Raw genomic sequence first — 24,534 nt, 5'->3', positions numbered from 1 at the left:
ACCCCAGATTTCAGGAAACGGGAGTCTTAGCTAGGCATGGCCGAGTTAAACTTGTGACTTGAGCAGCGTCCAACAGGTGAAAGATCATTGAAGAACAGTCAAACGTCCCCATTGGTTGCAGCTAAAGAGAACTGCGACCCGAACAGCGTCCAACAGGTTGCTTGGGGCTGTTGGAGGACAGACAGGCTCTGTTCTTGGGGAAACAGGTGTCCTCGGGGGTGCTGGCTGTGTTGGGCTGTAAAATTGGGCTGGTAGGTGAGTGGAGTTGTGACCTGGGCAGCTCTACGCCCCCATCAGGCGAGGACCCGGCCCGAGCCGGTCCTCCCGGGTTGGGGGCGGAGGGGGAACACGCCGCCGGGGCCGCAGGGAACGCCCGCAGAAGGTTCACCTGGGAGCGGCTCACCTGGGCGGACCTAGACTGGCGAGTCCGCGCGCTTTCAGGCCGGACTGGCCGGCCCCGCCCCCTGACCAATGGCGGCGGGGAGGCGGGCGGCGACGGGCGCGGATTGGACGGGCGGGCGCGACGGCGGGCGCGGATTGGCGCGGGCGGGTGGGGGCGGGGCGGCGCGTCTGGGCGCTTAGGCGCTTGGCCTGCGGGCGGCGCTGAGCGCTCGGCTACGCGGGCGCGGCGAGGGCGGAAGTGGCGACGCTGGCGTCCCCTGAGTCTGCGGCGGGCGGCAGTGACGGCCCCAGCGCTGACGGCGGCGGCCCGGGGGGCGGCGTGGACGCCCGCGGCGCCGGCTGGGGCATCACCGCCGGCCTCGACCCCGAAATGGCGCTGCTGGCCGAGCACCTGCTGAAGCCGCTGCCCGCGGACAAGCAGATCGAGACGGGGCCCTTCCTCGAGGCGGTGTCCCACCTGCCGCCCTTCTTCGGTGAGCAGGGGTGAATGGGGGAGCCAGCCCGCAGCTCTTCTCCGGAGCGCTCCCAGATGCACCCGAACCCCCCTTCTCCCGAGCATCCTCCAGCCGTCCCTCTCCCGGACACTCCAGATCCTATTTCCCCAGGCACCCAAGACCCCCTTTCCTTACAGGCACCCCAGGTTCTCCCTCTCCCGGACACCCCCAGATCCTTCGTCTCCTCCAGACACTCCACTCCTTCATCTCCACCACCTCACACTCCACCGTTTCCTTAAGATGCCCACCCCCCTCCCGCCGCGCCAGTTCTCCACTTCCTTGGGCTCCCCCAATCATCCCTCTCCCCCAGACACTCCTGACACTTCCAATCCTCCCATCTCCCCGAAAGCATCCCGCCCCTTCAACCCCAAATCCTGTATCCCTCACCCTATCATTCCCTTCTTGCTTTTCAGAATGGCTTTCGACTCCCTCCCCTTAACATAACCCTCCCATTCCATAAGCCCTCTCTTTTCCTTACATTCTCCAGCCTCCCCCTCGCAGGTGTGAACGCTTCTGTCCTCAGAATTCCCCCATTCCAGATCAAAGACACCCCACCCCTGCTCCAAGGGAGGAAGGATGAGGAGGGAGGTTTTGAAGAGGGATTCGTGAAACTCTGGCACCCCTTTCTAGGGGGAACCACCTAAAGTTTTTCCTCCATTTAGAACAGGGGTCAGGTCAGGGGAAGCTGCTTTGTGGGGTGACGTCAGACACAGAGTGCTTGGCATGGGCTCTGGAAGAAGACCCCTGCCTCATACGGCAGGTCCAGGAAGGCTGTGGGAGCATGAGGAAGGCAGTCGCTAAGCCAGTTTCAGAGCGTCCTTCCTCACCTCCCTGAGCCCGGCCCGGGCCCTGGATGGAAAATGGGAAATAGAAGACAATACCACCGGCCGCTGCCCTTTGCCTTTCGGGTCCTGGCTAAAGGTGCAACCTGACCCTTCCGTGTGGGCTTGCCCTGCGCCTTGCCCTGCTCATTCACTCGGTGGCCTTGCAGGAAGATACCTGTCCCCAGGACAGAGTTCAGCTGTGACCCACAAACTGACAGAACCTTAACACCGACCTGGGGCCGAAGAGATCTGGCACACGGACAGCCACTCCCATTACCCCTAAGTGGGTGGTCCCCATCTGTGAAATGGGTTTGCTGATTTCTCAGGCTAGCTGCGAGGGGGTAAATGTGTGTAAAGCTGTGAGGCCTTAAATGCCAAATGGATCTTGGCTGTGGGGGGAGCGGTTATCGCATCAGTTCCTTGGTCCAGTTTTGGTTCCTTCACATAGTAGATGATTAATCAGGGTTGGAGCGAGTGCAGTCACCTGGTTCGTATGATCCTCAGACCTGGGTTAGCAACCCGAGAGCAGGGTCTTGGCCTTTTATGTCCGCAGCTGCACCCTCAGTACCCAGAGCAGTGCCTGGCACATAGTAGGTGCTTAGTCCATCCTCATGGCGTGTCTGAAATGTTCTTATCGGTTATCTCAGTGTTGAAATAACACTGACTCTCCAGGCAGGGGCTCGGGAACTCACTGGCTTTGGCACTGAGGAACTTTTTATTTGCATGCCTCCCCCCACCCCCCACCACCTCTTGTTCTGTGAACATTGGCAGGACTCAGCCAGCTTGCCCTGGACAAGGATTCAGAATCTGTTTAAGCTAATGGTTCTCCACTGAAGGCGGTTTTGCCCCTCAGGGGACAGCTGGCAATGTCTAGAGCCATTTTTGTTTGTCACAGCTTGTGCGTGCATGTGTGTGTGTGTGTGTGTGTGTGTGTGTGTGTGTGTGTGTGTTGGGCGGGGCTGGGGGGGGTGGCGTGCAGGGAGGTGCTGCTGGCATTCAGTGGGTAGAGGCCAGGGATATGCCGCAAAATACCCTACGATGCAGAGGACAACTTCACCACAAAGAATTGATCCAGCCCCAAATGTTTGCCTTGTCGAGGTGAGAAACCCCAAGTTAATCTCTTTATCTTCGGCAAAGGTGCCCGTACTACGGTTCTGCAGTTGGGGGCACCCTCACCGGATGCGATCATCTGGCTGCTTTTAGAGGAGAGGGGACGGTGGCCCCTGGAGCCAGCAGGGCCAGGATGCCAGGGCTGAAGAGCATCCCCTCCTCCCTTCCTCTGATCTGAAAGGACCCTTGTCTTTGCTGTGAGCCATGTGCCGTGGGGCAGCACATCTGTTGACAGAGGCCCCACTTATACAGACGCCTCCGTGGGTTGGCCCACACAGAATAATTCTTAGCCCTCTTAAAAAAAAATGTGATAATCCATTTTGAACCATTGTGCTTGTCTGGGAGAAGAGTTTCTCCTGAGGATTTCAGGTTTAGGAGGATGCTCCCACCAGTGGCGTTTCTCTGGGACTCAGGGGTCCGTTGAGATCCACCGTGGGCTCTAACAAGGGGCTCTGTCTCATCTTGGGGGCGTGTGGTCACCTGGATGGATCCGGGTGGCTTGCGTGTGTCTTCTTGAATGGGGCAGGTCTGGCTTAGTGGATGCAAGAAGTCTGAAATAGGTTGCAGCCACGCTTCCCTCTAAATCAGGGTCTCTCCACCATGGCACGGCTGACGGTTGAGGCAGGATCATGCTTTGTGGTGGGCGCCGTCCTGTGCATTTAGTGGCATCCCTGGCCTCTACCTACTCGATGCCAGTAACACCTCCCTGTCCCCAAGTTGGGACAACGACTTGTGCGAGGAGACAAAATCTGGTTTGAGAACCACTGTTCTTCATATAAATAGGGCAAAGGGCTGAAAGCTGTTTTGTTTTGCTTTAAATGTTTATTTATTTTTGAGAGAGCGCAGGTGGGGGAGGGGCAGAGGGAGGGGGCCAGAGGATCCCAAGCAGGCCCCTCTCCGACAGCAGCGAGCTCGATGTGGGGCTCGAACTCACGAACTGCGAGGTCATGATCTCTGAGCCAAAGTCGGGAGCTCAGCCGACTGAGCCACCCGGGCGCCCCAGAAAGCTGTGTTTTTAAAAAGTATTGAATGCTGTAAGGAAGATCTGTGTATCGAAGGAAAAACTTTGCAAGAAGAAATGATAAATAAAAATCTCCCTGTCATCTGTTGAGCACTTACGATGTGCTAGTACTCTAATCCTCTCAGAACCTTTTGAGGTCGGGTTTTTTGGTTTGCTTGTTTTTATTTTGAGAGCATCTCTGTTGACATTCCGAAATACTTTCCTATTGGACTCATTTTTGTCCGTCTTAAGGGAAAATGCATAAGTTGCTTTTTTCCGCCCACTGTATAGCATGACCATCTTCCCATGCCTGTCACCATTTGTCACAGCTGCTTAGAATTCCTTTGTTTGAATGTGGTCATCCTTTAATTAACCAGTCCCCTGCTGTGGGCCACACACATCGCTTCTCCCGTGGTCTGCTCTCGTAAACAACTCTCGTAAACAACGCTGCAGTGAACATCCTCGTATATGTTTCTTCGTGTACTTCTTTCATTATTTGTAATTTTTAGAAGTGAAATTGCTGGGTTGAAGGATGCGAAAGCTTTTAGAGCAATCACATTTCTTTCACTTTTGTCGGGTGTGGTTTGTGACAGAGTTGGTCAGCTCGGGTGAATGCTGATTCCTCGGGCTGCGGGTCTGGTGTGGCTTAGAGCGTCCACATCTTGGGCTAGCCCTTCGTCCTTATCTCTGGCCTGAACCTCTGGCGTTGGTACAGGCGTTACTATGTCCACTTAGAGTCCAGCCCCTTGTCTGGCTTCTTTCTCCACCTTGACCCAGTAATTGGATCTCATGTCTGAGTGATCAGCTTGCAACTGACTTCTGTGAGGCTTCCTCTCTCATCTTTTAGGTCAATTATGCAGCAATGTTCTACAGTACTAACAATTAGAGGGCGGAGGCAGTGGGAGAGGGGGAGGGAGAGACAGGGATGTCATTTCATCTGGTCACTCCCTGCCTAGAAGCCTCGGTGGCTCCCTATTACCCCACCTTGAAATCTGTGTTGTAGCCTCTCTGGATGGCTTGCAGCCCCACAAGTGGTGCCGTGCCATCACTTGCCTCTGCCCGGCACACCCCTCCTCCTCTCCAGCCTACCACCTTCCTTTGGCCTGGCTGGGCTCCGCTTATCCCTACGGGAAAGTCACCTCATCCGGAAAGTCTTTCCTGACTCCCTTAGACTACCACAGAACCTATCACATTCTGTGACTTTGAGCTATTTCAGCACCTGGCCCCAGGTGAGCTGGTGATATTTGCTGAGTGAATGCTCTTGGTTCCATTCCCATGTTGTTTTTTTTTTTTTCCTGGGTTCTTTCTAGAAGAAATTTTGCTTTTCTCTCTCTTTCTGAATTAAAATACATAACTCATGGAGTGCCTGGGTGGCTCAGTCAGTTAGGCAGCCTACTTCAGCTCAGGTCATGATGTCAGGGTTCGTGAGTTCGAGCCCCGTGTCGGGCTCTGTGCTGCCAGCTCAGAGCCTGGAGCCTGCTTTAGATTCTGTGTCTCCCTCTCTCTCTGTCCCTCCCCTGCCCCCGCTCTGTCTCTCTCTCAAAAATAAATGTAAACATTAAAAGTTTTTTTAAATAGTAATAAATGAATAAATTTAAAAAAATACATAACTCATAAACCGTACCCATGGCAGACATGACATTATTAATCAGTCATGATACCGCTCTCTCCCTTCTAGTCTAGACACAGCCTCGGTGTTTTTCTTAACACGCTGTTCCAGGTCAGTCGGACGTGGTGCATGAAGTCACGCCTGTCTGTTCTCACTGTTTAGGGAGAAACTAAAGATGCAGAAGTGGAAGGGAATGATCTCCGTCTCTCAGTTCTTGACATCCACTTTCTGGGGATGATTTTTCTTCCTTAAGATCTCTTATGTAATTAAATGGACGTTCAGAGAATCAGGCCTTACAGGTATCTGGTGCTCATTAAATAGTCGTAGGGGAAACCCCAGAAAGAGTGATTTCCCATCCCTTTGGTTCAGTGCTCGTTCTATTTGGGGGGGGGGGGGACATTTGCAGCCCAGAAGGACAGAATTATCTTCTTGTTATACAGCCAGAGAAACCGAGGCCTGAGAGGTTAGGTGACATGCCCAGGGTCACACAGCCAGGGGGTAACCAGTGGAGCCCAGCCACAGCTCAGGTCAAACCAGAACTCGGGCCTCAGGCCTCAGGATTCCTTATGCAGCGGTCTTGGCCATGTGCCGCTTGCTGTCCTGGCTTCCTGTCCGGCAGAGGAGAAACCCCCTTCTGCCCCGCGTGGAGCCACCTGCATGGCCACTAAAGAGTCCAGGGGGCACAGTGACGGGTTCAAGATGCGGAACCGCAAACCAGATATGCAGCTTTCCTCCCGGGTGTTTGCCTCGTAATTGGCCCTCCAAGCTGGGCCCCGCAACCCTTGCTCATTTGAATGCAAATTTGAATGACTGGGATATAGAAGTCACCCAGTCATCCCAAACAGGTCAGCTTCTCCTGTAATTGGAACATGGCGTTAACCGCCTGGGAACCAGCCCCACTTAACACCCCTTGGCCTGGGAGTAAGAAGTTCCCCTTCTTTGAGGGAAGTTATCTGCCCCAGGGCAACAAATACCTCCTGGGACTCGGGACCACCTATCAGATCTCTGCGGTGTTTTAAAGCTAATATCGCAAGAGAGATGAGCAAGAAACTGGATTAAACCGTCTTACTATAGCAGGTTAGTTATCATTTTGGTTGAGTGTCTGTTGAAGGCTGGATTCTGTAGGGACCGGACATAGACTGTGTGCCTGTGAGGGATGCTTTTAGAGGAAACTGTGTCCCTGTGGGAGGAAGAGGCCAAAAACACACTTTCTGCAATAGGGTTTTGCCATTTTGAAACTACCAGGAGACTCTTAGTGGCTGGTAGTGCCTTTGCAGGTAGTGGGTGGGGGTCCACTAGACTTGAGGAGCACCTACTGTGTGCCCGATGTCCTTCTGATGTGTCACGCTCATGATCTCACCTGGCCCAGGGAAGATCTGCGTGACCCCTGATGAAAGAGGTGCCGCTGACTCCCCTGTGTTAGCCGGTTGTGTCTGTAACAGCTGTGAGTTGGCTGCTTTTGAGGCTCAACCGGGAGAAGTCACTTTGAACTTGGGTCCGTTGTCTGCTGAAGGCCTTGCTCTGAAAATCATAGGTAGATGAATGGGAAGAAACACGGGCCCTGGCGGCAGGCCGAGCCCACGCGAGCTTGAGTCCTGGTTCCACGGTGCCAAGGCCGTGTCCATGCCTAAGTTCATCCCCTCTCTAGGCCTCCAGCCCCGACTGGGCTTGGCCTCCCAAGAAGGATGGAGGTGACCTTCCCAAATGATTTGGGTGCTCAGCGCCCAGAATCGCTCCATCTTTGCCCAGATAGGACGGGTGGCCTCAGGCCTTCAGACACTGCCACACAGCCCCTGGGAAAGAAACAAAGATTTCCAGAAAGAAGCTGTCTCTCCATCTGTGGGTCTGGTGACCGACGGCCAGGGCTTGGGGCCAGCTTCTGGTCTGAGACCGCTCCAGCACCCTCATTTATAACATCCAGAGACCAGCGCGGAGCACAGACCACCGGTGCCCGCCTGCTTTGTCCTCCATGGACTGCGAGTAGATCCTCCTCGTCCCCATGTTCAGAAAGGTCTGGCCCTGAGGTCAAGGACTGAAGTCTGGCTTCTGCTCCCGGAGGGACTCAAATGGACAAGTAGGAGGGAAAGTGTCCACTCTGTCTCTTGCTAGCTCATCCAGGCCTGCCTCACCTCCAGCACAGGGCTGCTTGGAGGAACAGTGCCCCGCTGCGAATCCCTCAGGGGCAGAGGTCGGGCCCTCCCGGGGCCCAGCAGTGCACCCAGCAGAGCGGAGTTGTCCAGAGGTGTCGACCTGAAAGGGAATGGGAAGAGCGAGTGACAGAGGGCTTTGTAAAATATAACGCACGACCCCGATCACAGCTAGCGTGACTCCTGTCTTGAGTGGCGCCCACGTGCCGAGCTTTGAACGAGTCTCTGTCTCATTTCTAAGCCTTCTAATGACCTTACAAATTCAGAAGGAGTAGCACCATTTTACAGAAGAAGAAACCAAGGTTCCGAGTGGGGAAGGGAGTTGACCAGGTCGGCACAGCTGGGAAGTGGTCCACGGGGCTGAGAAGTGGGCTGGCCCTGTGATAAGGGAGGGCAGCACTCAAAGACCCGGGAGGTCTTACTCCGGGCAGAAGTAGCCCGGTTTCTGGCCCTTCCCTGCTGTTTGGGAGTGGGGGAGGGGAATGCCAGGAAATCCCCATCTGGCCAAGCAGCGCTGGTTTCAGTGAGCCACCCCGAGGGGCTCTGGTCTTAGGTTTCATTGTTTCAGTTTAAAAACCGCCTGGGTGGATGTTCACTCCTTTTGTTGCTTTCTTACAGTGTTACTTGTATCGGGGGCTTTTTTTTTTTTTTTTCTTTTTGGTTAGCGTGTTAACTGTATCTGAGCTTTTAAGTCATTACAGCTGATCCGCCCTCTCCAGGGTCCTATAAAAACCAGCCAGCTCACACTTTCCTGTGCTCGGAAGTGATTCATTTTCTGCCTTGCCGTTCCCCCAAGTTCCCTCACTCCACTCTCGTCTGAGAGCCCGTTTTTTTTTTAATGGTCTGGAGTACACTCGAAGTCCTTATTTTATGACAGGAGGTTTCCTGCTAATTGTATCCATATCCATCAGTAGGCTCCACTTTCTCTCCTCCCTCCCTTACTCTCTTTCTTCTGTGATTTCTCAGTCATTGGGAGCCTTCTTCTCTGGATTTCCTCTCTGAAGAAAAGCTTTGTCTGTTGAGAAAGATGAAAACGATGTTATAAATAATAATAATAAGCATAAGGAATACTTTCTTTTTTCCTGAGCATTTACTAGGTGCCAGAGACCGTGCAAAGCCCTTTAAACAACACCTCATTTAAGCCTCCCAGCGACCCGATGAGGTGAGGGTCCTGAGGTGGGGTCCGTTGTCGGCCTCATTTTACAAATGAGGAAGCCGCGGCTCAGAGAGGTTAACTGATTTCTCCCAGGCCACACAGCAAGTAGAGAAAAATGAGTTTCCCAGCCACATCCCCACTTCAGGGGTGGCTTTTGTTGAAGGGGACAACTGTGGACAAAGGGAGTTGGCATGCCGTGGGGGTGATTTTTAATTTATAACCAGTGTTTTGGATTGGTTTTCTTTTGTTTTTAAATATTTATTTTTGAGACAGTGGGGCGGGGCAGAGAGAGAGAGAGAGAGAGAGAGAGAGATGGAAAACCAAAGCGGGCTCTGCGCTGACAGCAGAGAGCCCGACACGGGGCTCAAGTCCACGACCCACGAGATCGTGACCTGAGCTGAAATCAAAGAGTCGGGCGCTTAACCCTCTGGGCCACCCGGGTGCCACAGGATTGTTTTGTAAACATCCTTTCCTCTTTAGACAGTAAAAATTTTAAAAATGACAATTCACACAACAATAAAATGCCTTATCTCGAGAAGTCTTAGTTTTACGAAGGTGGGCATTCTCAAAGCAGGCCTTAGTATAGACTGAGCCGTCACACACACACCACATGCCTGTGGATTAATAAATGATTCACTTCCATGGGCTGTAATTTGAGTGCCTCCCATTATGGTCCTTGAAAACCCAGGACCTGTAAAGTTTATCTGCCCCGTATCTTTAACAACGGAACCTAATTATCCAGCTACTGAAAAAAAAAATTGAATTTGAAATAGAACCTTCATGGGGCGCCTGGGTGGCGCAGTCGGTTAAGCGTCCGACTTCGGCTCAGGTCACGATCTCGCGGTCCGGGAGTTGGAGCCCCGCGTCGGGTTCTGTGCTGACCGCTCAGAGCCTGGAGCCTGTTTCAGATTCTGTGTCTCCCTCTCTCTCTTCCCCTCCCCCCGTTCATGCTCTGTCTCTCCCTATCTCAAAAATAAATAAAAACGTTAAAAAAAAATGAAATAGAACCTTCCTAAACCAGGCTCCTAGCATCAACGACACAGGCATCCTGTTCTTCCTTTTTGAAGTAAGTATTGGTTGGGGTCGGGGTTTCCATCGTGAATCACACAGGCTGAAAGCAAAGCCTTGTGTCTAAGAAGAGGAGTGCTTTTTATTCCTCTGCCAAAATTATTCCTGAGATGGAATGAGAGGGGGGTCCAGGCAGGGCAGTTCAGTCGCCCCGTTGCCCAGTGTCCGGCAGGTGTCGTGGGGAAGCTTGCATATGTGCTGTGGTCGTGCTCAGAGCGTTCGTAACAACTGTTGCTTTCCAACCACGTTGAAGCCGGAAAAAGCAGGAACGAGTCTGATTCTGGGTGGCATATGGTGACCGATGGCTTGTGGGGCATTCTGCTCTCTGGCAACCTCCTTCATCTGAACCCTGGTGAATCCCAGGTAGGAGGTTGTCCAGCCAGAATCGTCACGGAGGTCATGCACAAAATGCTTGACCTTGATGCTGACCCCCTTCGTTATTTGTTTCCCAAGTATCTAGCAGAATGAAAGCGCTACAGAGAAAGCAGGAGGGAGTGGTGCTCCTTGCCCGTCAAGAACAATTTCTTTTCGATTAGGCAACATGGTCCTGAAAACCTGAAAATGCCACGTAGAGCCATTTAGTGAAGGGTTCAGGGGGCCTGTGAGGTTACTGGCTCACACCTTTATCATAATTCCTATCATCGATGATGGCCCTATTTAGAAAACCGTGCGTGGCTTGGTATACGAAAGCAGGGACATTTGTGTTACATTTTGATGCGTTTCATCCAGAGTGGTTGAACTAGAGAAGGTTGGGGCATTCGTTACATTAGACAGCTAAAAAATATTTCGCCGTTTTAATTTTATCTTCTTTTTATTGTCAAGGTAAGACATTTTGTTGTTGTTCTATGTTATGCCATTTTTCTATCAGGTTCGGCTGTTTCTTATTGATTTATCAGAGCTCTTTACATATTAAGGATAATTATCTTTAGTCTATGGTTTGTTTCACAGACCAGCCCTCCGACCATCAGTTTGTTGTTTGCCTGTGATTGGTGATGGGATATCTCCTCATGCCCCATGTAAGAGGTTTCTGGGTTTTGTAATCAGCTTTGTGGTATTTTCCTTATGCCTTCTGGATTGAGTAGCATGCTTAGAAAAACCTTCCACACCAAACAGAAGTGGCCATTTGCCACATATTCCAGATAACCAAGGCTTATCTGTATTTAGAATCTGTGCCCATTAGGAGTAGTCCTATGGAGTAAGACGTTGGAGTTTTAGCTTATCCTTTCCTTTCTTCTTTCTTTCTTTCTCTCTTTCTTTCTTTCTCCCTCTTTCTTTCTCTCTCTCTCCCTCTTTCTTTCTCTTTCTCTCCTTTCCCTTTTTCTTTCTTTCTCTCTCCTTTCTTTTTTCCTTCCCTCTCTTTCTTTCTCTGTCTCTCCTTTCTTTCTTTCTCTCTCTTTCCCTTTCTCTCTTTCTTTCTCTCTTTCCCTTTCTCTTCTTTCTTTCTTTCTTTCTTTCTTTCTTTCTTTCTTTCTCTCTCTTTCTTTCTTTCTCTCTCTCTCTCTCTCTCCTTTCTTTCCCTTTCTCTTCTTTTTTCTTTCTTTCTTTCTTTCTTTCTTTCTTTCTTTCTTTCTTTCTTTCTCTTTCTTTCATGGAGAAAGAAACTCTCACAACTTTCACAACTTCCTTTCTCCCTGGAGGTAAGATGAGGAACTAGGAAACCATCCAAACCCCCTCCCTCCCTTTTGGCAGAGGGCTTCTGGATGGCATTTTAAAGAGTCTGTTTGCTGACAACAATAAAAACCAACTTGGAGGTATATCTGCAAAACTGGTAAAACAAGAAAGGTAATTTTGGGGCACGGCTACATTCTGTAGGAAAGGTAAGGCTGGGTAGTGTCACAGTCTGCCCAGAGCAGGGGCCAGCCTGAGTTTAAACTATTCAAAAGGCCACCATGTGCTTGGCGATTAAAATCATCTTCTGGTTTTCCTGTCAGAGTACTCTCCTTTTTGGTGAGTTCACCTGGCTGGGACCATTCTAGAAAGAAAGGTGAGGGAGAAGTGGAACCAGCCCTGGTTCTGTAATTACGTCTGAGTGCCTGGCTTCCTCTTTGTGACCCTAGGCAAGTCCCTTGACTTTTTTGGGCCTGGCGGCCTTGGACGACACCAAAGACAGACAAGCCCGGAACTTTTAGCAGGTCATGTTGAAGCAGGTTTCAGCCTCAACTGCACCTGCACACGGCACCTGTGGGCTGCAGACAGTGAGGGACCTGAGCCCGGCACGGTTAAGTCACTTGTCCAAAGTCACAGACCTGGGACCTGAACCCAGACCAGCAGACCTCAGAGCACCACACCGCCTCCTCCCTGCTCCCAGGTGCTCCGAAACTGACCCCGACGTGCGTATCTGTGTGTGCACAGAGATGCCTCTCCTGCTGGAAGTGGACTCTGGGGTCAGCCTCCCCACCCCTCTCTCCTGGGGTCCGCCCACCCCCCCGCCGTCCCTCTCAGCTCCTCCTCCGCTCCCCGCTCCAGAAGTACACTTAGGCCCTGCATCCCTGCCCTCCCCGGTGGAGCAGAAGCTGTGTCCCTGCATGGTGGCCACGGCACACAATAGCCACTGCTCCCAGGGCCCGGCTCCTGCTGACCACAGCGGCCTCGTGACCCGCATAGCGCACTGTCAGGAGAACGCGAAACAAAAAGCCTTTCTCCCTGCCACCGGGGCAGGACTGCTCAGAAACTGCACAAGAGCTCTTTTCAGAGCCGAGGAGGCCAGATAACATTTTTCTGCGTCTCTGAAATGCATGCTCAATGACCTGTGTCACTGGGACAGGCCGGTAAACCGCCCATGCGTGGTTGGCAATGACTGGTTCCGGAGCCCCGGGTCTGTACGTTCTCCCATGGAAGGTTCTCCTCGACTCGGCCCGTAGCAGGGAAAGCGATCACACGCGGACCGAGCACTCAGTTGGCACGTATGATGCCTCCCCACGTCGCGCGGCCCCCCAGGGCCAGTCTTCCTACGTTCTCCTTTATCAGAGAAACTGGGGCCCCATCCCCTCCCCGTATTCTCCGCCATCTTGGTGGTATGGGTGCCTCTAGAACCATGCATCGGGTCAATCGGCACCACCAGTGGGTGGATAGAAAGTGGGACTGGAGGGAAGTTTCCACCGTCGGGCCACTCATTCGTGCCACGCATGCTGGGCACAGGGGGCACAGGGCGGGGGGGAGGGGGGACCCAGGTGACCAGGTCCCTGCCCTCTCAGAGCTCAAGTCCAAGGGGGAGATGGGTGGTAAATAGAATGACACGTGTAACCACAAGCACCGTGAAACGGACTCGGAAAAAAAGTAAAAGGAAAAAATACGACTTTATGAGCAAAAAAACCCCCACAAAAAACACAAGCCCTGACTTTTCCCCCAGCATGTTAAATGCTACAAGTTTTTTCCTAATTTTTAAATGTTTATTTATTTTTTGAGAGAGAGAGAGAGAGACAGACACAAAGTGCAAGCAGGGGAGGGGCAGAGAGAGAGGGAGACACAATCCAAAGCAGGCTCCAGGCTCTGCGCTGTCAGCACTCAGCCTGATGTGGGGCTCAAACCCACGGAACTGTGAGATTACGACCTGATCCAAAGTCGGACGCTTAACGCACTGAGCCACCCAGGTGCCCCGGCAATTTTCAAACATAAGGTAAAATTGAAAGAATTTTACAGTGAATATTTGCACACCCACCACCTGCATTCTGCCATTAATATTGTACTGCACCTGTTTTTCCATCCATCAGTTCACCCTGTATCTTTGGACATTATGCATTTTTGGAGGATGAGGACATGAAGCCATCAGCCAGAGCTGAGGAGCAGTCAGTCCCCATGCAGCACATCCAGGGGACCCGCCTGGTCCCTGTGAGGGTCAGCATTGGTGACCCCTGGCTGCACAGTCAAGGGGAACAGTCACTGCGACTGGCTTGCTTGCATTACTATTTAAGTCCAGAACGCCTCGTCCTTTGCGGCAGCCCGTAGTCATGTGCTCCAGGGTTAGCAAATTCCACGACCGTCCCTGCTGGATGAAGTCAGTGGTGCGTCAGGCAAGATGAAAGATTGGGATGGGGTAGTTTGGGAGGCCCGAGTGCTCAGGATTAAGTGGGGCAGGCCGTCTGGACCCCCAGCCCGGCACCCGGGAGCCGCACCTGCACGGCCCCGTGGAAGGAGGTCTGGCCCCACAGGCACGGGAGAGAAGCCCAGTGGATGACAGAAGGCTGGCCAGTCAGCCCGAGGATTCTGTGCCTGAAGCCTGCCCTGGGCCTGACGAGGGGCCTCAAGAAGGCAGAGGATAGAGGGATGTGGGCACAGGCCAAGCGTGTTCCCGTTGGGCAGAGATTCCGCAGGGCCCGTGGCTTCTGAGCACAGCTGGCTGACGTTTGCAGGACCACGGAGCTTGAACTCGTGAACATGGTCAGAATCCATCTTATTGAGTGTTCGTGCACCGGGCACTCTGCTAAATGCGTCCAGTACATGGTTTTTTAATTCCTGTGACAGTCCTATGAATTAAGTACTATTACTGCCCCATTTGACATGAGAGGAAACCGAGGCACCCAGGCGAGGAGACTTGCTCAACTGGGGTGTGGCCGGGGCAGGATTCAAACAAACCCCGTCTGTCTGGATGCCTTCCCCGCTTTCTTTCCACTGGCTTCTGGGGTATTTCATTTATAGTGTCTAAAGCCGTTTCCCCAATGCACCTCTTTTAACAGCTGTGCTTGGACTGTTCCAGATGGCTGGCCAGGTGTGCCGGGTCACCTTGGGTGGAATTCAGTCTGCAGCTGCCCCTCCCCCAAGCCTCTGCTCCCGTGTGGCCAAGGTGGCGTGCACACGGAGGCCCCTGCCTGACCTGCCGGGCGAGGAGAGTCTGGCGTGTCCCTCCCGTGGGTACCCACGGTGGCCTGCTCGGGCGTCTGTGTCCCCGGGGCCCTGTGGTCTCTGGACACAGCAACGAGGGGGGGAAGAACGTGTTGGGGGAGCACAGCTGGCTTCAGGCTCTGAGGGTGAGGGTCGCGCTGAACCTGCTCACGAGGGAACCAGCCGTTCCCTGCGTGTTTCCTCCATGCCAAGCCCTCAGCAAGGGGCTCTGACCTGTGGGGTGTCTCAGGTCCTCACGACAGTGCCAGAGGGTCACAAAGGAGGGAAAGGAGGGGGGCAGGCTGCTCAGAGTCCCAGGCCCCGCCCATTTCGAGGTCTGCCTTTCATCGACTCAAAGGTGTCACTGGCGGGGCGCCTGGGTGGCTCAGTTGGTTAAGCGTCCAACTCTTGGTTTCTGCTCAGGTCACGGTCTCATGGTTCGTGAGTTTGAACCCGGAGTCTGGCTCTGTGCTGGCATAGTGCAGCCTGCTTGGGATTCTCTCTCTCTCTTCTTCTCTCGCTGTCCCTCCCCCACCCGTGCTCTCCCTCTCGCTCGCTCTCTCGCTCTCAAAATAAATAAACTTCAAAACCAAAGACAAAAAACGGTGTCACCAGTAACACCAAGAAGGGAAAACCCCCTCCAATTAAGAACATTCCGATTCCAGACCTAAACAAAACGTGTGCCTTGGAGGTGGGTTCTTTCAAGTCCTGCCCGCGGCATCTCTGATCGGTCCTGTTGCCCCACTGGCTAGATGGGAAGGCTGAGGCCAGTGCCTGCAGAGCAGGGTGGAGGTTGAGCCCGCGTCCCTCACGCTGTGTTAAGTGACTGGGACCCCATTGCTGACGTGTTCTCCCGGGCTCTGAGGCTGGGTCTCCGAACCGTGGAGCCTCTGCGTCGCCAGTTTCTTTCTCTCTTACAGGCTGGTGAATGAGAAGGTCATTTAAAAAAAAAAAAATTTTAATGTTTATTATTTATTTTTGAGAGAGAGAGAGAGACAGAGCGTGAGCAGGGGAGGGGCAGAGAGAGAGGGAGACACAGATTTGGGAGCAGGGGCTCCCGGCTCTGAGCTGTCAGCACAGAACCTGATGCGGGGCTCAAACCCATGAAACGTGAGATCATGACCTGAGCCGGAGTCGGACCCTTAACCGACTGAGCCACCCAGGCGCCCGAGAAGGTCATTTTTAATAAATCTGGCCCTTCTGCCTCATAAGATTCCTCAGACTGCCTCCTGGCCAGCTGGTCTATTAGCGGTGATCCGCCTTGTTGGCCAAGAGGGGTTTCTCAGAAGATTATTTCTGCAAGGTACTGTATACAGCTGTGCTGATCAATACGTGTGCTATTTACACTTCAATGAATGAAAGTCAAGTAAAATTACAAATTCAGTTCCTCAGTCACACCACATTTCAAGTGCTCGGTAGCCACATGGGGTCTATATTAATGCAGATATAGAACATTTCCATCACTGCAGAAAGTTCTGGGCAGTGCTGTCCAAGAACAAAGGGCGCTGTGGATAAAAGGATTTGCCCCCCAGATATTCCAGTTGGATTTTAAAGGCTCTGACAAGTCCTGCAGCAAGAAACTGGTCTCACCTGGAGCCCACCGCTCCAAATTAACTCGCCCACAAGCCTTCTTACCACCTATAAACAGCTCCGCTCGTCCCTAAACACACCAAGTGAACTGCCTTCCGGTTCCCAAGCGTCTGTGGCCTATGGAGTTCCTGAATCTCCTCCTTGTTGGGAATCTGAATCTCTCTTCTGGTTTTGTCCCCAGATTGCCTCGGGTCCCCAGTGTTTACTCCCATCAAGGCAGACATAAGTGGCAACATCACGGTATGTACTTGGCCCAGCAGCCACAACCCGGAACCTCCACTGGGACTGTGAACCTGCATTAGTCACCAGTGCCCTGCTCCTGGCCGCAGGCTCCCCAGGTTGAGGAACGGGAAGGAGACGTGGAAAACAGGCTTGGCCCCCAGGTCATCTGGCCCAGGGCTCTTGGTGCTCCTTTGAAATCATATACCTCACAGTCACAGCCTGACGGGGATGACCGTCTGAAGGGTTGACCTGGGAAGGAACCTCCTGGTTCTTGTATCCACCCCGACCAAATGAGAAGTAAACTCCAAAGTCCACGGGTGCATTGGCTCGGCCCTTCCCCCCTCCCCATTCCTGGGTCATCCCCTGGACTGCCGTCACCCAGCCACTGCCCTTCTCCCCGTGAGGATCCACGTACGGCCCGGCCTGCCGCTTGGCCACGCTGGGTTGTCTCATTTTGTCAGCCCAGCGGCCCTTTGAGGCTGGTCTGTCATTATCCGCATTTTACGGACGAGGAAGCCGGGGCTTAGCGGGGTGGAAGGGCTCACCTAAGGTCACACAGCAAGGAAAGGAGCGGAGGTGGGATTCAGATCCAAAGTGCCTAGCTCCGATTCAGGAGCCTTGTTCCCGGGCATCTTTGAATCCCAAGGCGACCGTCCACTTCCGATGCTCAGGGTCTGAGGCGCCATCGATCGTGGTTGGAGAGCATGGACCCTGGAACCGGTCTATGGCGGATCCCGCTGCCAGCTATCCCTTCCCCTGTCTGAGCCTCGCTTTCCCCACTGCAAACGGGGATCATGACAGCAACATCAGGATCACTGGGAGGATCCAGTAGAGCAGCGCCCACAAAGGGCTTTGCCAACCCTCCCGGCTCACGGAAGGTGCTCGGTAAACGTGAACAGTCATGGTAGTTGCTGTCATGTAGTTACTGGCACAAGCCCCTGCTGCTGGTGCTGGCGCGGGTGGGAAGGAGAGGGGTGCTCCCCGACCAGGCGTGGGGGCCGGCCGTCCGTGGGGACGGCCTTTCCAAGGGAGAACCCCGTGTGCTCTGTTTCAGAAAATCAAAGCCGTGTACGACAGCAACCCGGCCAAATTCCGGACCCTGCAGAACATCCTGGAGGTGGAGAAGGAAATGTACGGAGCAGAGTGGCCCAAAGTGGGAGCCACGCTGGCGCTGATGTGGCTGAAAAGGTGATGGGCTTGGGGGGCAGGGCGTGTGTGGCCGTGCAGCCCCGGGGGCCCTGCTCTGCAGACTAGGAGTGTCCAACCCTACTGTTGCCCTCCGAGGCCACCCCCGTTCCTTTCACGTGTGTGAAATGCCGAGAAAAAGTGCCCAAAGGGCCAAGGCCCCCCTGCTGGTGATGCTCCCTTGTTCCAGTCCCATCAGAGGCATAGCAAGTGAGTGCCCACTCTAGACATCGTTCTAATCGTTTTTTACGCCTGATCGTATTTCGTGTGCTGTGAGTTAGGTGTGGTGATCATCCCCATCTCACAGGGGGAGGCCACTGGGGCTCTGGAGGCCAAGTAATGTGCCCAGGTCACAGGGTCAGAGCTGGACCCCAATGGCCAAGCATAGTTGTGCAGGTTGTACACTGCACAAAGGTGTCCTATCTAAGGCTGGTTGCATCATGCACGTGCCAGGTTCGACTTTATGAGAGCTTCTTGACAGAAATACAGCGTCTTGAGGAGAAGGCACTCTCTCTGATTTGCACAGAATTGTCCCGTGGGCTGGAGGCAGGGTACCCTGATAGGGGATTTGAACCCAGACAGTCTTACCCCAAACTTGAGAACGCTCATAATCACTATATATATATATATATATATATATATATATATATATATATATCATCCTTCCAGCAGATACTTGACCCACATCCAGTTGTTCTCATCTCACAGATAAGACCACCAAGGCTCAGAGAGCCCAGGCAGTTGGCTGGCTGAGCTCACACAGCTCTCTACCAGCCACAGAATTCTCCTTTAGCTGTGTAGACACCACTGGCAGCTGCCATGAAGCCAGGCACATACTCCGCCCCATGGATGTTCCTAGTGTTGCCCTCTCTTGGGCCTGCAGTCAGGAAGGGTGCTCCTCCCCTGTGTCTCTCCCCAGCCCCAGCCGGCCGCCTCTCCCCACCACATACTTCTTCGGTGAAATGGAACAGAGAGAGTCTGCCGCCTGGAGGGCGCAGCCGAGAGGACGTCAGGGGGGTGGGTGGGCTGCAGTTAACGCCCTCACAGCATGTTTTAGGGACCACCCCCACCCACTTTTGTCTCTCGGTGAGAGACTCACAGGCCTGGGTGAGGCCCGCTCCCTGGTTCATCCATCGGCAAGTTCTGCCGGTTTCTTAGGAGGAGCAAGGCAGATGGTGATGTTCAGCTCGGTTAGATTGTTCGTGTCCCGATCAGACACGGGCAGAGCCGGGTGACTGGGAGGGCGGGTGAAGGGAGACGCCAACTGGCTGAGCACGTAATAAGCACCTGCTGTGTGCTGGGCCTGTGGGATGCCGCATCGAACAAGTGGGGTCCCTCTTCAGATACCACAGCCTGAGTAGGGTATCTGGCTGGTGGGTGCATCCTGACAGCAGGGTAGCAGTGCCTAGAGCGGAGAGAGGTCAGGGAGGGCTTCCTGGAGGAGAGGTGCCAGGCAGAGTCTCTGGGACTGAGCAGGAGGGTCCCAGGAGGACGAGGCCTTGGAGAGGTGGGAGGGCAGGAGAGGCCCGGTGCCTGCTAGTACGGAGGGTCTGGTCTCACAGGTTCTGGATGTGAGGCAGGAGCAGGGAGGGACCAGGCGGGATTGGACAGAGGTGAGTCCCAGCCTGATCGGGGTGCTGGGGAGCCACCGAGGGCCATGAAGGTGTTCAGCCACAGGGTCAGATGGCACCCCATCCCGGCTGCTGGGTAGAGGGCGGTCATTAGGGCTGTGGCGAGGCAGGGGCTCAGCAGAGGTGGCCGGGCAGGACGGGGCTGGGATTGTCCCCTGGGCTCAGTCCCACAGCCCAGGCTGATCCCTGATGGTTAAGGGCTCTGATTCAGGTATGGAGGACTTCCCTTTACCTCACAGGTGACAAAGAGACCCTTTAGTCCCAGTGCTCCTGCCCCTAAAAGCCTCCCCTCCTCCCCCGCCAGCCTGATCCCCACCTCTCTGCAGGGAAGGAACAGAGCAGCTCATCCAGGGACTCCGGGGGGGAGAGGGAAGGATGGGGAAGGAAGGAGTCGGGCTCCAGGGTCAGACAGTGGGGTTCGCATCCTGGCCTTTGCCTGAGCCTTTCGGGGGTGCCTCGATGTTCTCCTCTGTGAAACGGGCAGGTTGTGCTGAGCCTAGCCTCCTGGGGCCGAGGGAGCCGGAGAGGAGATGCCGTGCATTCAAGGGCCTGGAGGAGGGGCTCAAGCGGCCACGGGAGGGTGTGGACAGTGGCTGGGGCGGTGGTGGAGGCGGGGCGTCCAGGCACAAGGCGGGCCCGTCAGTGTGTCCACAGTCCGTGGTCCGCGAGCTGACGCGTGGCGGGGGCTGGCCGCGTGGACACAGAAGTGGGCAAGGCAGGCCCAGACCCGGCCTCGTAGACCTCGCAGCCCGGCGGGGAGCGCGGCCAGCGGCCAGCGGCAGGTCTCCTCTGGACAAGGTGCTCGGGAGCCGCTGCGCTGAGCCGGCTGGTCACGTTACACGTAAGCGGGGTCGAAGCTATCACCTGAGGAGTGACCACCACCGGGAGCGTGTGTGCGCGTGCGTGTGTGTGCGTACCCGCGGCTCAGAGCGGGCGCTCGGGTCCAAGTGCGTCAGGGTCTGTGCAGGGGTGTGCCGGCGGCGTGGCGGGTCCGAGCGCGCCCGGTCCTGAAGCGCCGTCTCTCTCCCGGGCCGCAGGGGCCTCCGCTTCATCCAGGTCTTCCTCCAGAGCATCTGCGACGGGGAGCGGGACGAGAATCACCCCAACCTCATCCGCGTCAACGCCACCAAGGCCTACGAGATGGCCCTCAAGAAGTACCACGGCTGGATCGTGCAGAAGATCTTCCAGGTGAGCCGGCCCCCCCCCCTGCCATGGCTTAGCCGCGGCCCTGGGGGACCTGGTTGGGCCCAGCTGAGCCTATTCGGGGTGAGGCTGGCTCACGCAGGGGCCCTGTCACGTGCGCTCGCCCAGCCCCATCTGTGGCCGCGGTGGGTGTTCCTAGAGCTGCTCCGTGCTGTTTCCGTTGAGTGTCCCGTGACGCCTGACCGGGGGACTGTGGGAGCAACCCTGGCGGAGACTCTTGAAGACCGAGGGTCGCTGGCGGGCAGGCCTGTTTGGCCCCTTGGATTCTGCCCGGATCCTCACCCCGGGAAGGGAGGGGAAGAAGGGCTCCTGTACCCACCAGGGCATCTGCTAAAGAGACGCGGGTCCACAGGGCTCTTGGTGGCTTATGTTGGGGTGACATTAGCCAGGGTTTCTGGAAGTGGGGCTTCAGCACCAGCCTGGTTGCCTGGGGGCCCCCAGGATCGCCAGCTGAGAGGCCCATCGGGAAGATGTCAGGAGGTCCTTGGGGTGCCCCCCATGCTGTCTCTGGCTAACTCTCGTCTCTTGGCCCCTCGTCTGGCCCAGCCTGTCCTGGCCACCCTCCCCTGCAGCCCATCCCCTGTCCCCTGAGAAGCGGGGTCCAACAGGGTGGTCTCTTTCCTACAAGGCACAGGCTGGGACAGGAGCCAGTCTGGGTACAGGCAGGAAGAGCTGGGCCACCTCTGACTGTCCCCCCTGGTGGGGCTGGGGGCAGGGCCCAGGTGGGTGCCATGAAGCCCTGCTCCCCCTCCCCCACGCTGTGTTGCCCCCTGCAAAGTCCTTGCAACCCACACCTGAGTGATAACAGCATGTCCTGTGTGCCTGGCCCAGGGCGGGCTGCCCACACATTCTACTCTTCACGAACGCACATCCTCACCTCCATTTCACAGATGAGGAATCTGGTGCTCAGAGAGGTTGGTTAATTATCTCGCTCAAGGTCACACAGTAAGATGCGGTCTGGGATTCCACCTCCCTGAGCCTCAGCATCGTCATCTTTCAAATGGGCGTAAACTAGGCCTCACCTCCAAGGGTTGTAGTAAAGATTAAAGGAGTTAATATGTACAAAGTGCTTGGTGCCTGGTTTACACTCAGTAAATCAAAGCTTTACTGCTGCTGTTCGTATGGATGATATTATTATTTATACCCACCCCAGCCTGTCTAACTCCTAGCCTAAGCTTCTGACTCAGCTGCAACCTTTTCTTTCTGGCTCTGCAATTCTGCACGTTACCTGTTCTCTGTACTTTTCAAGTGTCAGGGGAGCCTTGAAATTTAGGGACATGTCGCTGCCCCCCCCCCCCCGAAGGAGAAAAGAGGCCCCCGTCCATGTCAGCAGCCCTCTCCCCTGGTCCGAAAGTGCGGTCTCTGAAAAAGCAGTCCACCTTCTCCAGAGCAGGGGACCCAGAGGGAAGCGGCTCGTCCATGCTGAGCACCTACTGTGTGCCTGGTGCCATGCTGAGTACTTTGCACAACCTCCTTGATCCTTACGAGAGCAACCTGATGCCCGTGGGTGCCATTATCATCCCGATTTTACAGATGAGGAAACTGAGGCTCAGAGAGGCTAAGTAACTTGCTCAAGGCTCACAGCTAGTCGGCGGCACAAGCTGGAATTTGAACCCAGGTCTGTCTGTCCCCGAAGCTGGTGTCCTTCCTGCTGTCCCTCACGGGGGTAGAAGGGAACACGCATCTCCCTCTTCCTTTCCCTTCCGACACCATGAGTAGCAGGGACCTCGGGGACACCCCCTCCCAGAACCCCACTGTGCCCCGCCCGGCGGCCCCTGCTGGTCCCCTAACTCTGTGCCCCCTCCCCTCTCGCCCGTCTCAAGGCAGCGCTCTACGCGGCACCCTACAAGTCTGACTTCCTGAAAGCGCTCTCCAAGGGGCAGAACGTGACAGAGGAAGAGTGCCTGGAGAAGGTCCGTCTCTTCCTGGTCAACTACACGGCCACCATCGACGTCATCTACGAGATGTACACCAAGATGAACGCCGAGCTCAACTACAAGGTGTAGGCACGCGCGCCCCAGCAACCGGCTAACCCGAATCACTGTGAATCAAGCTGGCGGGCCGCCCGCACCGGCCCGCGTGCCCCCACCCCGGAGCGGCCCAGAGTCCGGCCGGGGTCTGCAGGGGCCGGGCGGCCCAGGTTTTTATTTTTAAGTCATTTTTGGGGGTTTATCCTCACGGAGCAATAAATAACGATCCTACTTCCGAATCTCCTTTGAATTTCACAACAGCACAGACTGACTTTATCCCTTCATTTCAGTGTGGGAAAGATCAATTAATGTTTCTAATCAAGTTCTAAGGTTTGTTTTTGTTTTTTTTCTCCCCCCACGCGGAGCATAACTCTGGGGGAACTGTGTGTCATACCCCTCCCTTGAAAAAGAAGCATGTGTCCTTAGGATCTGGCTGAATGATGTTTTGGGTATTTTAAGGACCATGAGGAGTTTGATCTGAAATTACACAGAGCCCCTGTTGTGGGATTTTTTTTTTTTTTTAAAGCAAACTGGCGTGTGTTCTCATGTGGTTTGCACAGCCCGACCTCACAACAGTCATTAAAGATACTGCTCTTTCTTACTGTCTTTTGCCAGACAGTTTTTTTATAGCCGAAACCAACCAGCAAGCCTTTGATGGCCACGGGGAGGGTTATTTTAAAGCTATCAGGCACAAATGAGTGGCCCTATGTGACTATATTTGCATTTTTCTGCATAGTTATTTTCTTCAGGGACAGCTTTTCCAACCTAAGAAACTACCTACTGTGTGAACTCTCTCAAGGGGGAGAGGATGAACCCTCCATCTACTGAGACCCAAGAAAAATGCCTCGCTGCCTTAACTGTCCTTCTTGGCGCTAAAAAGAGCTGTATTTTTTAAAGTGTTGGGGCGAACAGAGCAGCCCCAAAAGAATTGATGTGTGTTAAAAACCCACTGAGGAACAATTGGTGATTTTTATGCAGAGACTAAATGATCCTTAATAAACAAATCTCTATTTTGGAATCACCTTGGTGTGCTGGTTTTGGTTCTTGATCCCTTCCCCACCCCCCCTGCTTCTGGATAAGAGGTTACAACTGGGGGCCAGCCAGGGCCCTGCTTTCTGGCCTCCGTGGTTTACAAAAATAGAAGTGGTTGCCACATTGAGAAACTGGAGAAATTTCACACACAAATCTTGATTTCTAGCTTCTTTAGAAGAAAAATCAGACTGCGTGGCAGGAGCTGGGGAATAATTGCCCCCTTGGCTGGGTAGGACAAGTGGACAAATATATTCTCCATTTTGCCCCAGTCCCTACCAATCCCTCTTGCCTCCCTAACCTGTGACCTGAAGTTATTCGCTTGCTCGTAGGCTGATGCTTTTTCTGATACTTGGGTTAAATGGAGAGAGGATCTTTGTTTTACTTCATTCCTGCTCCTACAGAGTTGGTAGTCTAGTGGGCGGGATGGGCCAGTAAATCAATAGGGATGATACAGAGTAGTCCGTGCCCAGAGGGTGCCTGGGGCCACAGATGAGGGGCCGCATCCTGGGATGCCTCTTAGAGAGTCATGCCTTGCCCTGAGCCTCCATGGAAGCGGTGGGGTGGGAAAGAGCCTGGCAGAGGAGGGCGGGCAGGGGACGGATGCTCCAAGGCATAAGCGAGACACCCAGGGCAGGCTGTGTGTGTGTGAAATCATGTGATGAAAGGATATGAACGTGACCCTGAAAATTATGGAGCACCTTCAAGGGTCCTTGTTCAATCAGCCAGGTAACCAGTTTGGAAGGCTGCCTCTCGCACGACCAAGGGATGGACGCCCGAACTGAGATTTCTACTGTCTCTGATTTCATTATATTTTCCAGTGTTGCTGGGGGTAGGAATGCTACTGGGCTTTCCAAGCTCCAACTGCTTTTTAGGCTTTTTAATTCTGCCACAACTAAAAGGAATTCTGCGTCTTCATTTTAGAAACAACCTTCCTAGGGGCGCCTGGGGGGCTCAGTCGATTAAGCGTCCAACTTCGGCTCGGGTGATGATCTCACAGTTCGTGGGTTTGAGCCCCACGTTGGGCTCTGTGCTGACAGCTCGGAGCCTGGAGCCTGCCCCTCCCCTGCTCACGC

General features: G+C 54.3%; 1 protein-coding gene across 1 annotated transcript; it reads left to right on the top strand.

The window, feature by feature from the left end:
* Positions 1–683: 683 nt before the first annotated feature.
* Positions 684–23,450, top strand: GLTP (glycolipid transfer protein). Its single transcript, XM_047088383.1, has 5 exons — positions 684–875; positions 16,400–16,458; positions 17,495–17,628; positions 20,294–20,444; positions 22,283–23,450. Exons 1-5 carry the CDS (start codon positions 773–775, stop codon positions 22,463–22,465), a joined length of 630 nt encoding a protein of 209 aa, XP_046944339.1. The 5' UTR covers positions 684–772; the 3' UTR covers positions 22,466–23,450.
* Positions 23,451–24,534: the final 1,084 nt, after the last annotated feature.

The sequence above is a fragment of the Lynx rufus genome, unplaced genomic scaffold, assembly GCF_022079265.1.
Source record: "Lynx rufus isolate CCGP_SWC_20201006 ecotype Redwood Valley unplaced genomic scaffold, mLynRuf1.p SCAF_24, whole genome shotgun sequence".
NCBI lineage: Eukaryota > Metazoa > Chordata > Mammalia > Carnivora > Felidae > Lynx > Lynx rufus.
This window is presented reverse-complemented; position numbering and strand designations above follow the sequence as displayed.